The following is a 21,794-nucleotide window of genomic DNA, read 5'->3' as shown; positions in this document are numbered from 1 at the left end:
AAATACAACTAAGAATCTTTTTAAAATTTCCTCAGAATGCGTTTAAAATTTTCATAACAGTAGGCAGGTCTTCTGTCAAAATCATTATCTAATGTAGTGATACAAGTCCAGGGCTGGTAGCGAGTCACTTTTTAGGCGGGTGGGACATTTCGCATAAAGACTTTTCGCATAAGGACGTTTCGCATACGGACGTTTGGCATTATGGACATTTGGCGAAATATATGCTTCTTTAAAATGCTAACTGTTCTTGTATGAATCTGCTTTATGCGAAACGTCCATTAAGCTAATCGGCCGTATGCGAAACGTCCTTATGCTAAATGTCTTTGTGACTTGGTCACTAAAAAGTTACTATTTGCAACAAAAAGTCCCAATACTATAGGATATTTTGGAGAAGATTCTAGTCGAAATATTCTGGCGGAAATCAGGACGAATACCTGACAGTCTTGTTGAATAAATTACTAGTGAACTTTTTGCAGTAATCTGCGGCTATAGAAGGAATCCTATTATGTCTTCTCAAAAAACCTCAAAAAAAAACCCTACGTAAGATAAGCAAGAGACGGTTATATATAACAAGCAAAAAAGAAATTAGAAAATGTAAGGAATTTCAAAAGCGATGGCTAATTTTGCCAGAAATCATATTATAAATTGGTCGGCGTTAAGTCAGAGTGGACCAAGTGACATTTTTCATGTTTTGAGAAAAATGGGTTAATAGTCGAACACTTTGTTATTTTTTATCTCGATAGAATTTTGGTTCAATATTTCTACACATCTTTATGTTACTTTCAAACAATAGAATGTGAAGTGATAATCATGAAAAAACATAATCCCAACGTCTAATAGAACGATTTTTTGATGGACTATGTGCACTTGGTCCACTCTGACTGAACTAAAGACCACCGTTTGATGATTTGGTTCACCCTGACTGAACAAATTATAGGAAAATAACAATCATTCAATGCTTCCTTGGTCAAACTTGGTGACTATCACTAAGATAAACAGATTATCAACATCTTTCGACATCATAATCATAGATTCATCAATAATCCATATCTTCAACCCCGAAATCAGTGGCATTACGATAACTTGAAAATTAAAGTTTTATAGGTCCAGGGCATTGAAGACCAGAAATATTCAAATATGTGTTCAGTCAGAGTGGACCAGGTGAAAATCTTGAGTACCGGCCAAAAATACTGGTTAAACAGGCGGGTTCTAGTGCATTCCATACATACATCTCAGAACTACTAAAAACGTCTATCGGACTCTGAAATCGACTCAAAAAATGCAATAATCAATCAGTTTATTGCTTTTTGACACTTGGTCCGCTCTGTCTGCACAGAAATTGTTGCAATTTCCGACCACCCATCAACATATGGTAAATATTCAAAAAATTAAAATCAAATGCATTGAATTAAGTAGTATTTATAAATGTTTATTGATGATTGAGAAAAAGAATCATTTATGTCGAAAAATCTGACAAATCACTTGTAATGTCTCTAATTTCCTAGAATTCCTCAGCGCGCCGATCATGCTCACTGTTATGGTAATAAGTACTTAGTCCACTCTGACTGCAAACTTTTTTCGATTTTATTGATCATCTAAAGTAAATTTGTTACATATCTTTCGCAATTTACAGGATTCATCAAATCTGATCAAAATGAAAAAGGAGTTAAAGTAATTTCACATCTAATGGAAGAATAATCCCATTTTCCCAAGTTTTGCACTTGGTTCACTCTGACTTATCGCCGACCAATTACATTAGAAATTTCAACAAATAAGCTATACATTTTTACTTTGATAAACCCTTGAATGTCAGGCCATTTGGCCAACCTTTGATACCTTTGATGTTTTTTTTTCCCATGAATTTGGTTATTTATTTCTATACAAAAATACGTTTCTATAATGAATTCCTGAACACTATATAACAATAGCGATCAGTGGAGAATCCCTATCTAAAAATTCACCTGTATTTCAGTAACAAATATGCAGCTAATAAATTTGTTAATCGTTTACTGTTTGCTTCGTAAACTAAGTATACAAAATAAGTCATTCTCAATGTCGTAGAACTGATGAAAGTAAAGTTACGAGCCGTCTCTGAGTGATATGATTGTTTCCAATAATTCATTTAATGAAAAGTTCAGTTGAAATGTAGATATCTTATGTACCGTAAAACGGGGTAACTTTGATTGTTTTTTGGAAGATATGTTGAATATTTCTGCATTCTGACTTCAGAATTTTTATTCTATGTTTTAAAAACAAGTACTGGTATCGATTTTCGGTATTGGGATTACATTGATAATGGGAAGATAGGCACATGGAAATCCACAACCAAACTACTGTTGGACATCATTGTAGTTAGATAAGAGAATGTCAATAGAGAACGTGAATTGGAGTTATTTAATTTAAGTACAGAATTTGTAGAAAAAAAATCACCTTGGAAGGTGTGTTTAGTCAAAACAAGCATGACAAACACTTTTATAGGTTGACAAAAATTTGTGTACAATTATATCTCTGAATAAACATCAATTGGAAATCATGTTTCGACATTGAATTTACTATAAATCAATCGTTTTTTGAACATACATAAGTATTGCATATCTCTAGGTGTTTAACATCGACGGGGTGGTGGTCTAATGGTTACCGCTTCTGCTTCATAAGCAGAAGGTCATGGGTTCAATCCCAGGCCCAGCCCTTTCTTCATACTTTGTAGTTGTATCTTTCACTTGCTTCTTTCTTCCACTCTTAATATATCACAGTTCATAGCATTTGCTAGAACCAGAGACGAACAAAAAAAAAAACAGTATCCCTTCCTACGCTTCCATTCTTCTATCATTACAGCACGCCTGATACATAGGCAGCCTTCCAACCAAACAGCAAGCCTCTCTGCCATAAATTTACCACCCCTACACCTTCCCGAATGAATTGGCGTAGATGCAGGGGTATTGTTGTCTAAAAATAAAAGATCACCAGCACTTATACACTGAGGGTGTCTGTTAGTCTCAATCAGTCATCTGGTTGGTTTCTTGTGTAAGTGCAGCTGATCTGGCGATACTGGAGTAGCAACCACGGGCGGCCAATCAAGCTCAAGTTCAAGCTCTAATCCTCATATATCTAGGCGTTTAACGTTATATGGAAATTTCTGACTTTGATTACAAAAATGATCCCAGTTTGAAAAACTGCTTCTCGCTAAGAGATTCGAGATCGAATTCATGTTCTACTATGAGTAGGCTTTCAATAACTAGTGACGAACTCATTATAACTTCATTGAATAATGGTCGTAGAACAAATTGTTTGTAAGCGTTTCCAAAATGCTAAAATCTCATCAATTTTCAATATTCAAATTAGTCTCAAATGCTCCAGATTTGAACTGACATAAAGTGGCATACTTATACTTTTTACTTTTGTATTCGTTTTGCTTAACTGATTAACATAATTTAGGGGCTGTCCCTAAACCACGTGGTCATTTATTTTTTGAGATTCCATACACAAATTTTAAAATTTGTGTGGGCCGTGTTCATTGGTCTGACCTACGAGTTTTCGTCTCTTATTAAAAATGAGAAGTAAATTTTCCAATGCACCATCTTTTTGACCATATTTGGCGATCAAGTTTTATCTCGGATAGATAACTGTTAAAAATATTTCAAATTACTGCAGTTCTCTATTTATCTCTACATATGTAAATAGATTTATTTCCACATAGTACGCATTTTTATTGCAAGCCATTTTTATAACTAATATTTGTAGTTTTGAAGTCGCTTCTAGGACACATTTTGGTCACTATTTCAGTCATTTTATGCAAAATGGTCTCTTAAGGCGAAGTAGGCCGTCATTGAAATTTGTACGCGTCGTTGATTCGTTGATAATTCATCTCACAATTTCGAATAAAAAAAAATCAGTTGGTTTTGCACTAACACAGCTGAAAAAGTATCAGCATACTTTATGCATGTTAGCGCATACAGTGATACCTTTTCAAATCAATATAAACTATCAGTACTGAGTTTTATCACTTTGAAATGCAAGCTGAAAAGTCATCACTGTTTCCAAAACGAATGACGGGCTGCTTAGCCTTAATAATGAATCTTCAAGCTAATAATAATTGGCTTGTTTAGGGGTATCTTGTTTTTTACATATTATGATTCTACGTTAAAAACTGAGCCAGAATCCAAAGTTTCATAATTTTCCGTGCCCTGGAACTATTTTTAAAACACGTTTGAACTTAGTATGGAAATCGCGTTTGAATCACCCCTCGGCAAATTTTACTTCGGGACGAGCTGTCATTATGTAAATTGAAATGTCATTGAGTTGACGGAATGAAATCTTTTTTAGTCATTTACTATATCAAAATTAAGTTATTAAGGCGCAATAAAATCGTGTTACACTTAGAAAAATGTGCTCTTTCAATCAAGCTACAAAAAACCGTGAATTTTTCATCACTAAACAACCCAATTCTTGAGTTGAATATTGAATAAAGATAAGTATTATAAGTAAATATAGAATATAGAATCCTGATGTAGATTTTTGAGGCTCTAGAGATCCCAACAAGACTTTTTTTAGTTTCTTTTATACCTCCATAATTTGCTCCAGGAAATTTTTCAGCAGTCCAACGCTGATAGCTGCAGTAATGTCCACAGAAATTACATTAAAAATTCTCCCAAGATGTTCTTCTGAGATTTTTTTTAACTAATTCTTCTACCGATTTCTCCGGATATTACTTGGCTAGGATTTATTCCAATTCATCTAGATATTTTCAAGAATTCCTCTAAGGATTCCTTCAGTAATGATTCCACAAAATTTATATGAATCTATACCGTAAATTCCGCAATAAATTAGACTTGGGATTCCTTATGAATTTATTCCACTTTTATCTTCAGGGATTTCTTCTGCATTTCATTCAGCAATAACTCCTGCAGCCTCTTCCAAATATTTCTCAATTCTACTATCCATGAATTCATGAAACATTCATTAAAGGTTTTACTACAGAAAAGGCTGTGGCATTCATTCCTGTAGGTAATTCCTTTATTCACTCCTACACAAATTTCTGCGCCATGGGTTTTCAGGAATATTTCTATAAATTCTTGCAGGATATTATTCAAGATTCAGAGTCTTGTAGTGTGGGCCTTTTCAAACTGAATAGAGTTTTATCGATGCTTTATGAAAGTTGTTAGGACCAATAAGCTCTAAAATCCAATTTAACGATACGATGATAACGCGAGCTCGTTGTCTGCGATAAAACTGAAATTTATTCTTGGGTACGGTTTCATGGTTCAGTTTGTAATTTAAATTAAGTTATAGAATCATAACAAAACCTTACATGTTTTTTGGGACACCAATGTAGTTATCAGGTTGTTATACAGTTTCATGATTTTATTATATTCATGCGAGTTTGGAATAAATGAATATTATACTGGTAATTACCAAAAAATCCATCAAGGTCACATCAGACGGAAACACGAATATTAGGATAATGCACCACACTAACTACTCTGTAAAATCTTGTCCGCTAATTTTAGTGTTATTCCTACTTGCAAATTATCTTGCAGCCATCTTGTAGTCACTCATCATTCCATTTGTCCGTCCACATCATTCCAGCTGCTCAATTACCGCGTGATTTAAGTGATCCGCTTTTAATTCGCTTAGTTTACCGTCAGAACAAAACGCACCGTTACCAAAACACCGGCACCATATTGCCGCAAACGCATAATGCCTACGGCACTATTAAACGACTTTTATGGCTCTCCAAGAACATTAAATCCCCCTCTGGTTTTTGGTGTGCTGTTCAGCTATAATTCCACGGCAGTCACGTTTCCATAGCCCAACGACATTGAACTGCTGTACGATTCGGAGAGATAATTTTTCGCCATAATGATCCACAAATTGCCACATATTATATTGACGGGACACAAATTGACAGCTCCCCAGCTGGGCCTCTTGGCTTCTGGCTCTGAGAATTTCTTCTATGGAGCGTTTCCAGCTCAAAATGCAAATCACGTAGATGCTACCTTTTCCGAATTGAATAAAACTTAGCGGGTGCATCAGTTATACTATCCTAAATCGTATTTCCCACAAAATGTTGCTAAATTTCCTGGTCTACTGTTTCAAACCACTGCTACAGAATTCTTACCAATATTATTTACTTCAGGCTCAATCGCATAAGAACATTATGGAGCCGATAGCTTTTTGTCTCCTTACACAATTTTAATCAAATTCACCGTTGTTGAGTAACAAATTTCTAAATTATAAATTTAAGTTTAAAAGTCGATCCAAAAATGCCATTTTCATTTTCGTTTTGAGCTGGAAATCCTCTATAGAGACAATGCCGCTCTTGGGTGTCCCAATTAAGTCACGTTTTGCGGTTCACCGCGGTCTAATGTGATCCGTTTTTTTTTTGTCTTCTCTGGTCTTGCTCGGATGCTGTTTTGACCGCATTGAACTCACTGTTGGTGGTGATTGTTCCGAGCCGCCACCGACCGACCGATTGTAGAGCGATTTTGGGAACCAGGCAGACAAGGCACATGCAAATCAAGGCCTTATTAAATCGTTGGTTGCGCGCACTTGAAAATTGGTGCTCGAAATCGATTGTCGATGACGTCCGAACTTCACACTGATCGCGCACTGTATGATCGATTTTCTGGCAGGAGGCCTTTCACGCACTTGGGGTTCGCTAATAACACTTTCTAAAGTGAGACACCATATTTCGATTTGTGAAACCTTGACATCGCACTTCGAACTTGCAAGTATGGACATTTCTAGTTGAAAACATTTGAAGTAGCATCCAGTAATTCTGCCTCTACTTAGAACTAGACTTATGGAAGTGTGAAATGATCATGACCCTGAACAATGCGTTTTTTTTTGTCGGGTGTCGAAAATCGATTTGAATGCGAGAGATCCATTATTTTAATTATGGAGACCTCTTGCATCCGGAGAAAAAAAAAACGGAAAGCTCACTCACTCAGTGATTGTTTTGCATTTTTTTTATGGAAAACCACGGATTTGATTTCAAATGCATGTGAGAGGGTCGATGATTCTCAAATGATCGATTAACCGTAATTTACCGGGACAATTGAAGGTCCCTAATGATCGTCACTTTCGGGGGAGAATATCTGCGTACTTGTCATGTCCATCAAGAATCCCTTCACACTTTCTTCCGGTGGCACCATTTTGATGGTCATTTATTTTGACTGCCATTCATGATGAAACCCATTAGCCCAAATTTTGCCCATGAAAGCACTGAAGTAGTTTTGCGCTCCGCTGACCAAGATGTGATTAGTGTGCAGCAGTGGATTTTTCTTTCTGTTTGTTGGCCATAATGGACATTTGTGCTCTAGTTTGTTAGTCGGGCACCCTTAGCTGGCCATTGCGTTGGTATACCTTTGGTTTGGTTGTGTAATTTCAGATGCATTGTTTGCCTCCACTGGGGTTTGTAAATTGAAGTTGAGTTTGGGGTTACTAATTGGACTATATTTTCGCTGGCGTCAAGTCGGTGGTGTAAATGAACTAGGTTTTGAAATTTTTGATGATACTGAACATGGTTATTACAAATGTATGCTTCAATATCGTTGATGTAGAAAAGCGTGGCCAATTCAGAAAATTCAAAGTTTTGTATGTCTTGGGTTCATGGTTTTTCCACTCCAGAAGCTACTGTGAAGAAATGGCAATGCCTAAATGGGAGACATAGTATATGTCAATTCATCATTCAAATAGAATAATGTAAGTTTTGCTTATCAATTATGTCGGCCGTTTGCTCGAAAGTTGTTCCAATGTTTTGGAAGAACAGCTGCATTTCACATTCGAACTCAATAATCAACAACAATGTATTATTTATAAGTATCTTGTCGTTATGTTCTAGTGGGTCTTGCCTTGTTCAGGTTTACCTTTTAGAATTTGAAGTAGTTTTAAACATGTTTCAAATGCAAATTTTAGAGTGAAATCCGAATATATTTAAGAACCTATGTTTTTCGTAGAGTTGATCATATTTGAAATATACCAAAACTAAAATTCTGATATCTCACATAAAAATTGGCACTGAGAATTTATACGAATTTCCCAACGAAATCTGCCCAATCAGAGTAACCAAAATATATTTTGGACACCCTGAGCCATTTTGCAACAAATTCATCAGTTTAAATTCAAAAACCAACTTAATTAATATGGAAAGATAGGATTGTTTCACATTTGCATCAACTGGTTTCACACACAAAATGATTTTTTTTATTGAAATTATTTTAATTCATCGGTTTATCCATACACAACTTTATCATTACACTTAGAAATTGAAGCCGTCAGAGAAATTTTCAAATTTGAACAAAAACTTTTTTCAAAACAATCGATTGATCTTAATTCGAGCAAGCATTTCTTGGCTTTTGTTGAGTCGAGTCTAGTACACGACACTAAAGACTGCCTTACAGTTGAGGTCAAAATACGCGTATTTGTTGAAGGATACAAACTCTAGTGGAATTATTAAATGGAATAGTTCTAAATTTGGTGTTAACTTATTTATAAGTATCCCACTAAACAGCTCTAAGATTTATCATAAAATTGATGTTATTCATCTAATAGGCATTTTCAGTCCTTCTTAAATTTTTATTCTATTTGATTTCTAACGTTTCTATTTAAACAGAGTCTATTTCAAAGCGAGCTAGAAATTTCTTCAGAAAATGAATTGAAGTAGTACGGGAAAAACTCCTCGGAGGAATCCTTGAAAACTCTAAGAGACTTTAAAAGAAATACCAAGATGAGGTTTTTCAGGAATGTTCCAAAGATTTAAAGTTGAGCAGTCCATGAAAATTTGAAATTTGCATTGTGATCAGTTCCAACCAATTTTTCTGATTAGTTCTCTTGATAAATTGCTGCAGGAGTCCTGGAAACAATTATGAATGAGGCAATCATAGAGATTCCGGAATTTCACTATGAGAAATTCCTGGAGTAATTCATACTAAAAAAGTGCGAATTATTGTGAAATTTCTTAAAAGATTCCCCAAAATAAAAAAAAAACTGTATTTGGGAAATCATGAAGAAATCATTACACTTCTTCTTCTTGGAATTACGTCCTCACAGGGAAAAAACCTGCCTCTCAGCTTAATGTTCTTATGAGCACTTCCACAGTTATTTACTGAGAGCTTTCTTTGCCAAAGTTGCCATTTTTGCATTCGTATACCGTGTGGCAGGTACGATAATATTTTATGCCCAGGGAACTCAAGGAAATTTTCGTTACGAAAAGATCCTGGACCGACCGGGAATCGAACCCAGACACCTTCACCATGGCTTTGGCTAAGGAAGGCCACATCATTACACATTTCCATTAAAACCCCAAAAATACCCTTGAACGATTTTCCATGGAAAAGTTGCAGAACGAATACCTGGTAGACTTATTTGTGTTATTCTGGGAGAATTCTTCGGGGGATTCGATCAGTTTTGATCAGTTTTTGGAAGAAACCCTGAATAAATTTTTGTAACAGAAAAATCGGTGAAAAACCCTCTGGACGAATAGCTTAAGAATTTCTTGGAGAAATCGCTGAAAGAATTCATTGAGAACTTTCTCAAGAAACTCCTGGTGGAATGCATGAGGGAATTTTGTTCCACATTAAATCTTTGAAAAAATTCAAATAGTTTGTGGTTTGGAGAAATTGCTGGGAATATTCTAAGAGGAATTTAAATGAATACCTGCACGAATTTTATTGTTTTCTGCTTAAAAAGGGTAGCTGACAGAATTGAAGAAAAAATATAGAATATTTTATAAAAGAATCTCTAGAAATTTCTACAAATACCTGCAGGAATTCCGGAAACAATTTGATTGTTCCGTAGACAGAATTGCCTGAAGAATGCATAGTAAAATCCACTTAAATTGTGGAGAAATTACTTGATGAGATTCTCAATCAACACACTTAGATTTTTTTTCACGAGCTCGGCTGTGCGAATCTCGGTTTCCCGATTTTAACCGAGACTCAGCTAACAAATTGTCCGGTTGCTTAGCAACGAAGCACGATTTACTGATACTCGGCTTTTATTTGCTTAGATCCCAGGAAATTTGTTTGCCGACTACTCCTGTGCGGATCTCGGTTAAAATTAGCCGAGACTCGGCATTCTAAATTAAGTGTGAAAGACTTTTAAGAAACTATTTCTATTCAAAATCCTTGAATTTAAAACTCCTTGAATCTAGAATTCCTTAAAAATATTTCCTAGACATGTTCTGGTCAAATTGTTTGGTAGATTTTCTGAATAAATTCTTGGAAGAATGTTTGAAATTCTCGGTAGAACTCCTCTAGAAATTTCTGATGGAATTGCTCAAGGAAATTTCATCTAGTCATCTTTGTAGCCAATTAATTACTCATGCTGATTTTGATTCTGATCATGTCCCTGTTACATTTCAAATATCGCATGAAGCGATTCTCAATCCTATCAGCTCCACTTTCAATTATTTACGAGCCGACTGGAATATATATGAAACGTATGTTGACTCTAATCTTGATGTTAACATTTCTTTAGAAACTAAAATTGATATTGACAATGCTCTTGAAACTTTAACAAATTTGAATCCGTGATTATAGACGATGATCTTAAACTTTTGATCCGTCTTAAAAACGTGAGGAGAAGGCAATTTCAACGCACTCGTGATCCTGCTATGAAAATTATATGGCAGGATTTGCAGAAAGAAATCAAGAAACGTTTTGCAGATTTAAGAAACAAAAATTTTGAAAATAAAATTTCTCAATTGGACCCCGGCTCTAAGCCCTTTTGGAAATTATCTAAAATCTTGAAAAAACCTCAGAAGCCAATACCGGCATTGAAAGAGGAAAACAAATTATTACTAACTAATTGCGAAAAAGCTCAAAAACTTGCTATGCAGTTTGAAAGTGCGCACAATTTAAATTTAGGACTAACTAGTCCAATTGAAAATCAAGTTACTCAGGAGTTCGAAAATATTCTCAATCAAGAGAACGTTTTCGAAAATGCCTGGGAGACTGATTTGGAAGAAGTGAGAACTATTATTAAAAAAATCAAAAATATGAAAGCTCCTGGCGATGATGGAATTTTCTACATCCTCATCAAGAAACTTCCAGAAAGTAGCTTATCATTTTTAGTTGATATATTCAACAAATGTTTTCAATTAGCATATTTTCCTGACAAATGGAAAAATGCTAAGGTTGTTCCAATTTTAAAACCAGACAAAAATCTTGCAGAAGCTTCTAGCTATCGTCCAATCAGTTTGCTTTCCTCCATCAGTAAACTTTTTGAAAAGGTTATTTTGAACAGAATGATGGCCCACATCAACGAAAATTCAATTTTTGCCAATGAACAGTTCGGATTCCGCCATGGACATTCGACCACTCATCAACTTTTACGTGTAACAAATTTGATCCGTTCCAACAAATCTGAAGGCTATTCTACTGGTCTTGCTCTTCTAGACATAGAAAAAGCATTCGACAGTGTTTGGCATGAAGGTTTGATTGTTAAATTGAAAAACTTTAATTTTCCAACATACATTGTTAGAATAATTCAAAGTTATCTGCCAAATCGTACACTTCAGGTTAATTATCAGAACTCTAGATCTGAAAGACTTCCTGTAAGAGCTGGTGTTCCCCAAGGCAGCATTTTGGGACCAATATTATACAATATTTTCACATCTGACTTACCTGAGTTACCTCAGGGATGTCAAAAATCTTTGTTTGCGGATGACACAGGCCTCTCCGCCAAAGGACGAAGCTTGCGTGTCATCTGTAGTCGATTGCAAAAAAGTTTGGATATTTTTTCTTCATACTTGCATAAATGGAAGATTTCTCCTAATGCTTCCAAAACTCAACTAATAATATTTCCACATAAACCAAAAGCTCTTTATTTGAAACCTTCAAGTAGACATGTTGTCACGATGAGAGGGGTTCCAATAAATTGGTCAGATGAAGTTAAGTATCTAGGGCTCATGCTAGATAAGAATTTAACTTTCAAAAATCACATTGAGGGCATTCAAGCCAAATGTAACAAATATGTAAAATGTCTCTATCCCCTTATTAATAGAAAATCAAAACTTTGTCTTAAGAACAAGCTTTTGATATTCAAACAAATTTTCAGGCCAGCCATGTTGTATGCCGTACCAATATGGACTAGCTGTTGTAATACCAGGAAGAAAGCTCTGCAGAGAATTCAAAATAAAATTTTGAAAATGATTCTGAGACTTCCTCCCTGGTATAGTCAATGAGTTACATAGAATATCCAATGTTGAAACATTGGAACAAATGTCAAATAAAATAATCAATAATTTCAGGCAAAAATCGTTACAATCTTCTATTGCCACGATTAATGCGTTATATGTTTAGGTTAAGTTAGGTTAAGTATATTCAAAGCGTTTTTTTTTCTCTTATAAGCAGGTGAAATCAACTCACCTGTAAAAAATCTGAACTGCTACGGCAAACGAAATGTAATATGTTATTAACAAAATTTTAGATTTTATTAACAAATCTTAGACTTGTTTTACTAAATTAGGATGATAGTGTTGTCTAATAACACAGAACACCTAGATATAAGAAATAATGAATGTAATGTTTGGAATGATACTAATAAAGAAATTAAAATAAAAAAAAAAACTCTTGAACATCTTCAACTTTTACCAAAGCAAATCCCTTAAACCACCCTTTCCCATATTCAAATTCCCAATGTTTTCTTGTGGAAGTGCAGAGGACTCCTCGGCTTCCATAAAGCAAGTGACACGTCGAAATTTCCCTCCCATCCCCAAATTGACCTGCATTCGGACGCAGCCGGCATCGTTATTGGTTGTTATTACACATTGAGGATGCTACTGAATCTGAGTAGCGTCTGTTGGTTCCATGTGTAAGTACAGCTGTTCTTGCAGTAACGGAGTAGCAACTGCACTGCCGTGAATCGCTAGTCAGTCACATCTGCATTTTTGTCAAAATTGAGTTGAATTCAGTTTTCAACATATCTTCCAATGCTATTTCAGCTGCCTTAATGAGATAATATGATTTGTTCGGAAAAATTAAGGAAAAACAGCAAGTCAAATTGTCCCATAATGAAAAGTAATCGCATATCAGTCCCACTGCAGATTTTCTCACCGTGTAACACCAAAATGAACCGGGTTTTGGTGATCTTTATATTATTCTTGGAAAGATATCGTAGTGGAGAGCAAATTGTGAAAGTTTTATTCAGATTTTTTTCAACATTCATATGGAAAACGAGTTTGGAAACTTTTCAGCCCATTTCCTCAATGCCTACTTTTTACAGATGGGGCTGACTTGCGATTCAGGGCAGTGCAGGTGGTCAGTATTCCTCATTGTCATTTTTGCGCACTATGAGTTGTCTCTACCATCTATTCCTGTATTCTCCGTACCATTCAGGTGTTCGTTATTGTGCCGCTTCCAGCTTTCGATCACTTCACGTTCGTCCGTCAACATGCCTCCATCCTTATCCTTGAACAGGGTGACCAGCGCACCGGGAAATCGGGAAAACCGGGAAAAAGCCGGGAATTTCAATTCACCGGGAGAAAACCGGGAAATGTACGGGAATTTCAATTACCACCGGGAAAATTGTGCATACCAGATAATATTCCAACCAACACAATCCCTATAAAATTGATTAGTGGGTTTTTAATATAGCTTCAACATTCGAATCTCAACCTTGTCAATAATGACGGGGTTGGTAGTCTGATGGCTACCGCTTCTGCTTCATATGCAGAAGGTCATGGGTTCAATCCCAGGCCCGTCCCTTTCCTCGTACTTTGTAGTTGTATATCTCTCACTTGCTTCTATCTTCCATTCTAAATATATCCCACTCATACTATTCGTTCATAGCAAACGCTAGAACCAGAGACGGACAAGAAACCGTTTCCCTAACGCTTCCTACTTCCACGCGCACGCCTTTCTTACGCCTGATACATAGGCAGTCTGCTAACCACAAAAGCAAACCTCTCTGCCATGCCTTTCCCCCAATCCATACACTCCCGCATGAACTGACGTGGATGCAGTGGAATATACGGTCTACGTGGGAGTCAGTTCAATGCATCATCAATTCCTCCCCCTTCCCCTCATTGGTCTGCATTCTGACGTGGCAGGTGCCATTGTTGCCCAAAAAAAATAGAAGATCACCAGCACTTATACACTGAGGATGCCTGTTAGTCCCAAGCAGTCATTCGGTTGGTTCCTTGTGTAAGTGCAGCTGATCTGGCGATACTGGAGTGCATCCACGGGCGGCCAATCAAGCTCAAGCTCAAGCTCAAGCTCAAGCTTCAACATTCGAATCTCAACCTTGTCAATAAAGTCAGGGTATAGTATGTAGAAACAGAATCTTTATACAAATGTTGCCAATTGGGTTGTTTAATGATGAAAAATTCACAGTTTTTTGTAAGTCTTCTTCTTCTTCTTCAGTGGAACTTTGGATTCTGGCTCCGGCTAATGTACAATCAGAATATGTTAAAAGCAGGATACCCCTAAACAAGCCAATTAGATAAATATTTTATAAAAACGACGACTTTCTTTAAGCCAGTAATTAACTACATAAAATGTTAAAACCTTTCAATGTTGAAGAATCTTGTGAATAATGATTTTTTCATAACATTCTATGAAGAATTTCATTTTACATAATACAATATTTGGATGCCATCAATTACATTTATCTAAGCAAGCTTGATGTTCGCAAAGCTCTCGACAATTGCATTTTTGGTTTTCTTTTAATTTAAGCTAAAAATTCCTCTACATAATACTTCTATTTTCATTGATTTAGGTATATTTTTTAAGACATATAAGGATGCCTATGATAATATTACTTCAATCATTTATCGAAATCAACTTGTGGGAAAGTTTACCTAACTTTTCAAAAAACATTTTTGTTGCAAGCTTGCTATTTTCTTCTGATGTTAAAGGCTTGTGTCTTCTGTTCGAGAAATGTATGACAATTGATAAACTTGTTTTACAATTCAAACTATGATGCATTCTTGAGTTTCGTGGCCGTGTGTTTAGAGTTACCAAGCATTTAGGCGCATCGAGTCAAGGAGTGTGGGTTCGATTCCCGCTTCAGGTCGTAAAACTTTTCGTGAGGAATGTTTTCCGACTGTGCCACTGGGCGTTGCATGCTAGTCCGTTATCTAGTGTGGTGCTTCCTTCGTCCTTCGTGTGGGAAAATCGTCCCCTGGAAGCACTGACGTGTGGGTCTTCGAAAAAAAAATACAAACTTCGTTTATACAATAAAAAGTTTCAAAACAAATTTCACGATTACTAGAAACATTAAAATATCGTTGCATTGATCAGACTGGAATTTAGCAGAAACATAATGGGCCCACAAAATTATAATGCAGGGCAAAAAAATTGATTTTCATCTAACTTTAATAGAAATGCTTTGCTGTATGACCAAAAAATCGTATTTGAAGTCGTTTGAAATGGTAAAAAATAGATTATAATTGAACCGGGAATATTTTTGAAATATCGGGAAAAAACCGGGAGAAAACCGGGAATTTGATATTGACTTTTCACTGGCCACCCTGCTTGAACCTTTTGACTTATCAACACTTGCCAATTGTTCATTTTTGCATAATAGTTGTTAGGTCTTCCGAAAATCAAGTATATATATATATATAGAGTAGTATGGGGACTTTAGAACCATAAACGTTTGGGGTAATGGAAGAAGTATAGCCCAAGACCGTCGAAGATAGAGCACTACACTTCCCTCAGTAACATCGTGATTCTGCGCTGTCGCCATCGAGGTACAACGACTGAAATTATAGTGCGAACCTCTGAGAAGCCATCACAGCCCTCAGGGATCCATGGACCATTGGTTAAGAAACATTGTTCTCAATGTTGCACTACTTCGGCATTACCGAAGCCAGGATAAATCATGGGAAACAAGGCGATTGTGCTGCAACCAGGTACTTGGCAGACTGTGGAACATTATAGATGGAAACGAAAACCGGAGACCCGCCTCTTTCTAGAGAAAAATGCCTCCTAGGAAAAGCGGGGTGTGAAGAAAAGCAGGGGCATGTCATAAATAAAAGTTTTATCAGAAGCTCAATGTGAAAGCTTCGTGTTGCGAGATGTGAGGCAATACGAATATTGACAGAAGAACGTGAGGTGATCGAAAGGTGGCAGCAGCACTTTGATGAACACTTGAATATTGTGAGAGCGTAGACAATAATGGTCAAGGCAGTGAATGAGTGTCATCAGATGATAAAAATCAACTAGAGTGTCCATTTCCCGACCGATTTGCTTGTCCCGGGATTCGGGACAAAAATAGATGCTTGTCCCGGGAAATCCCGGGATATTTTAGATATTCAAGAAAACCAGTATTTTTGTTGAAAAGAATGTAAAATTTCATCAATGCAATGTTTTCGAAATGAAATATGAAGAGAAAAAAAAACTTCCGAGATAAGAAGCAAAAGAATTACAACATATTGTATTATATATGTATATGACTTTTTTTTTATTAAAAAAAAAAACATACAAAACAAAAATAAAAACTAACTTGGACTAGTTATCAATGAGAGATATTAAGATGTATTTTCAAATTAGCTCTCTCAGCCTAGGCTTATCGAAACGACTTTGTTGGAGAAAAACAAAAATAGACTAGATAATTTAAAAATATTTTTTACTTATTTGGTAATTTCTCGCTTCACATGGAACGAATGGATTTGCATGTTATTTAACAATGTTACGATAATAAGAAAATATTTCTCTATCTCACAATGGTTTTGTTTGTTTGTTTTATTTATTTTTGACCTTTTAACCATAGGGTCTTTCGGGTCATATCTCACAATGGTGATAGTTATTATCTTGATTCAATCATTTGCTTTAGAACGACGAGCTACATACTCGATTACCAATGACTTTAGGGCGAGATCATAAGTTATGCGAGATTTGGTCTAGTAATCATATTAATATTCATTTGATTCACTTTTCTCTATGATGCTTTTCTATTTTATCGAATAAAACATGAGTGTGAGGAAAATTATCATTGTTTTGCAATAAAATTTAGTGGTTTTCTTCAACATTTACGTTCTTTTCGAGGAACCCGGTGTTCCCGGGATGTCACATCTTATATCCTGGGAAACGGGAAATCCCGAGATTCCTCAAATCCCGGGGTTTTTTTGTCCCGGGATGTCCCGGGATTGACACTCTAAAATCAACCAATCCCCACTTTGAAGGAAATTCAGGATGCCTTTCAGCTATTCAAGAACAATTGAGTAGCTGGTAATGGTGGCACTCTGGATACGACCTACCAAATGTTACCCAAGATCATCTTCCGTCGTCTGACACCTGTTCGCAAGAATTTATCTATTTATCATTGACTGCCGATCGACAGCAGGCCAGATCTTGAATTTGCAGTAAATCCTTTTGAACTGCCGTGAATAGGTACCAGATACATACCTTTTCATGGGTTTTAAGAGGCGTAGTTACGAACGGGAACAGCTTACTCGGCAAGATTGATATAAGTGACGATAGATTGTGTGATTGATAAAAGCAACGATAGATTGTGTGCAAAATGGTGTGAAAATTCTTGGCCAGCACTCTTGTTCTTGTTCAATCGTATTGATTCAAGGTCGTCTGAGAAATTTTGCTCTCCGAATCCAATGAGTTCACTATACTGAAACCCGTTGGAATGAACACATCGTACCGAAACCATCCACTGTATATTAAAAATTATAAACACAAAAGTACATCAATCGTCTAACGATCCGTACAAAATGTGTGTTAAAAGTTCGCTTAGCATCAGTTTATTGGCCCAATGGGTATCATAATACACACCGGCACCGCAACCATATCTAACCAAGCTTAACATCAGCAATTCAATCGTTATAAAGAAATCAACAAATTGTATAACGATAAACTCCGCTTACCGACTGACTGACTAACTGACTAAACTGACTGATTGCCGGGCCGAACCTGCATTTCTTCATGTATGTCCATGTTTTCGGTGGAGGCCGATGGACATGATCGCTCGTTGGAGTACTTTGCCGGTTTCCCATAAAAAACACACACACACAATTTTTCGCATCGATTCGACAGGCATTTCAACATCGATCGGTCGGTAGGTACTCTTAAACCGGCGCCATTGAAGGTAGTACAGAACCTTGTTGCGCTTACCAAATTGAGTTTGGTTGAAGAGAGCAGACTGACGTGAAGAAGGTTCAATCGTGAACAAGGGTCGTTCGTTAACCCGGTTGAGTTTGACGCGGAGAGTACTTAGGTAAAAGGCTCAAGAGCAACGTACTCGTAGCACTGATGTTTCTGATGTGGGTCATTCGGAGTGAAGAAGCAGCTTCCTTTGCGCCATGATGCGGTTGGTCGGGATGTACGCATTCCGTGGAGACGCACTATGGGTAGGTTTGGTTTAGTCTAGCGGCCAAAATTATCGGCCAAATTCGATATCTATCTTTTGTCTTCTATATAAATAAAAATTGAATGGTGTATGTATGTCAAAAGATGGCTTGGGATCGGGCTATGGCATTTTGAAAATTTTCTCATGGTTATGTTCCTGAGGTGCTCCGACGTGTTTGTATATAAACAAAACTCAAAATACTCACCAATTGAATTCTCTAATTTTCTAGCTATCAGAAAAATTACAAAAGATCCTGCTCTGATAATTTTCTTGATAGATGATGTATCTACTTTTGAATGATGATCAAGAATATTCTATCGAAACGCGTATTTTTGTCGATTTTTGTCTATCTGATCGCCCATAGTGCGACGTTCGCAATCGATTCAACGACCACCGCGAAGAAATGGGTGCAAATCGGAAAAAGCGTCTTTTTTGCGCGTAGCTTCCTTCGGTTGGTGGCCTTGGAGCTTCGAGCTGCTGCTCTCGTCTCCGTCGTGTGAAAACTGTTTTGTAATTCGAAGCGAGGAGGAATTGTTTGTCGATTTAATTACAAGTCATTCGCGCCGTTTAATGGGGAGAAAAGTGGACCGTTTTATTGCTCTTTTTCTGAAGAGGTTTCAGGCGGGTCAAGTAGGTATCGGCCTAGCGGGATCTCTATGATTGCGATTGGTTATTATCTTTTTAGTGGAGAATCGCAGAAGTAGGCCTGCGCTCCATCGTTGAATCTGTATTGGATTACTATTTTCATGATTGCAGCAGCTTTCGCTTAGCACATCCAGTCGGCAGGGTTGGGAGCGAGTCACTTTTTTGATGACATGTCTGCTAAAATCTCACTTTTCGACAACAACAGCCAAACAAAGTTCTCCATAATTTATGATGATTTCTAACAAAGCTATTATTAATATAATGTATGTTAATTATTGTGGGGCCTTCCTCAGCCGAGTGATTAGAGTCCGTGGCTACAAAGCAAAACCATGCTGAAGGTGTCTGGGTTCGATTCCCGGTCAGTCCATGATCTTTTCGTAGTGGAATCATCGTACCTGCCACACGATATACGAATGCGAAAATGGCAACTTCTACAAAGAAAGCTCTCAGTTAATAACTGTGGAAGTGCTCATAAGAACACTAAGCTAAGAAGCAGGCGCTGTCCCAGTGAGGACGTTATGCCAAGAAGAAGAAGAAGAAAAAGAAGAAGAAGGAAGTTCATGATTATAAAACTTCAGGTTTAAAGCTTCAATGCCTTATGTGAATATTTCGTGGTACTCATTTTTTATTGGAATTTGAATGTTTCTTGGAATAATGGTCAAATATCTCATTTTTTCGTCGTATTGATCTAGCTACACAAAATATTGGTACATTTCAGCAGAAGCGTTAGTTTTGCAAGATCGTTTTTTAAGATTCTAATGTATAATATGATTGACTGGATGTTTATAATTATTCTAGACTAACTTTTAAATTCCTATCAACTTCAACATATTTCTTCTATCTTGAATTTGAAAAAGATATAAAATTGGTCAGAAAATGTTGGCAGTACAATAGAGTAAACATTTTCAAATTTGCTTCCAATTGCTACAATCTGCAGTAGATGATCTCATTTTGTTTTGCAATTGAACTAAAATTAAACGAATTACCTACGTTTTAACTTTTGTGTAATTTTTAGGCACTTTTGTAATTCAAAAATCTGGTCACTAAACAATTTTTAGCGTTAATTTTCGCTACCAACCCTGCTTCAGACCATTAGATTAATTACTTTCTTATTTTTCCTTTTTTGCAGCATCACGATGTCCCTACCGGGACTGCCCCCGCTACCAAAGAGTCTCAGTGGTTTCGATCTGGCCGGTCAACAGCTTCAAGTCCATCAGCAGCACCACCATCTCCTTCAACAGCAGCAGCATCACCATCAGTCATCTCATCATCAGCATCTGCTGCAGCCTCCACAGCATCAACCAAATCCACCACCCTCCCAGCAAATGCTTCAACAGCAATCGCAGCAACAACTTCCTCCATCCCTTAATCACCATCCGACGAATCCGTTCATCCCGATCGGGGTCAACCTGCAAAGTGTCAGTATGGCATCGTTGGTTTCGCAGCGGGGCCAATCGCCAGTCAGCACCATCAGCAGCGGAAACAGTGTCGCGGCAACGCCAAATAGTGGTTCCAGCAGTGGCAACGGAGGCGGCGGCGGCGGCAGCAGCAGCATTCGGAAGCCAACTACCCTCGACACCCAGCTGGCGATCTTGCGGAGAGAAATGGTATGTTTTGATTGGATTTGTACTTTGGGTCATAAAATGTTTGTGTTGAAGTTCATTTTGTGTTCAATCTACAATTTATGGAATTGCAACCTAGTGTAAACTCTCTCACTAATTGACACCCTCCCTGTGGTGATTGTGGAGATGCAGAGGTATTCTCGGTCTCTAGAAGCAACAGGCATTATTATACAGGATCCTTATTACCGAACGTACCTCCTAGTTTGTAATGTTCTCGTTGCTTATGATAAATCCCGAATATTCTGTAGTTTTTTGGGGTAAATTGAACAGCTGGCCGAGGATAAAGCTATATTTCCGATGTTTGGCCAAACATCAGTACTAATGCGCGTTACGATACATATAAATTTTTGAAAATTTTCAAACAAAAAAAATGTTACGGTGGAGGAGGGGTGAAACATTTTAAATTTTAGCGTCACCTAATAAATGGATGCTGCCTATTCGTTCTGAACTCCGGTGGTCGTGCGAGGGAAAAGTAAACTTTTTGCCGGGATAGCAAGTCCGTTTTTTTTTCAATGTATTAAATATATATATATATATATATATATATATATATATATATATATATATATATATATATATATATATATATATATATATATATATATATATATATATATATATATATATATATTGATCTATTTGTATTTGTTCTAGGTATGAAGTTTTAATTCATTTAAGCAAAACTTTTGTGTACTGTAGAGGAATCCAAAAGTTTTTGACATTAAGTTTGAATTATAGAAAAACTGGTAAGCAGTTTTCAAAATCATTTTTAGTGTGTTTTAGACCCACTGGAGACACTGGCAACCCATATTTAGCTGAAGAAGATGTTTTGCCTATTAAAATAACGACTGATTTGTAAAACATATATTAACAATGTTCTGTAGAAAAATATTATCTGCCAACACTTCTGACAGTTTTATTATATATCTTTTTAATTCTTATATAGCTCAAAATATCTTAACATTCCAGTGAGCCATAAACTTATGCTTGAGATTCTGTATGGAAAATTCAGCCTTTACTACTTCAAACCGCTATATCTCGGGATGGACTCAAACACTTCTAGAAGTTGATGCTCGCATTTAAAGTTTTAAAATTGAAATTTGGAATTTGTGGCCATCAGATTTGGGATGAGCCATATAATAAAAAATAGCTTTTTTTTTTAAGGCACTCTGTGCTTGAGGCCACTACTGTGCCGGAATCATTTGATCTGTATCTTCTTTA

The 21,794-nt window shown here is 36.6% G+C and overlaps 1 protein-coding gene across 2 annotated transcripts in view; it reads left to right on the top strand.

The window, feature by feature from the left end:
• The window catches only part of LOC5579502 (AF4/FMR2 family member 4), a 238,298-nt gene that overhangs the window by 26,216 nt on the left and 190,288 nt on the right, over positions 1-21,794 (top strand). For both annotated transcript variants that reach the window (XM_021847476.1, XM_021847477.1), the window contains exon 2: positions 20,081-20,558. In XM_021847476.1, the coding sequence (XP_021703168.1) occupies positions 20,081-20,558 (478 nt within the window). The remainder of the gene's footprint in view (positions 1-20,080; positions 20,559-21,794) is intronic.

This window comes from Aedes aegypti, chromosome 2 (assembly GCF_002204515.2).
Source record: "Aedes aegypti strain LVP_AGWG chromosome 2, AaegL5.0 Primary Assembly, whole genome shotgun sequence".
NCBI classification, from domain to species: Eukaryota; Metazoa; Arthropoda; class Insecta; order Diptera; family Culicidae; genus Aedes; species Aedes aegypti.
Note: the sequence above shows the minus strand (reverse complement) of the source record. Positions and strands in the feature narration are given on the sequence as shown.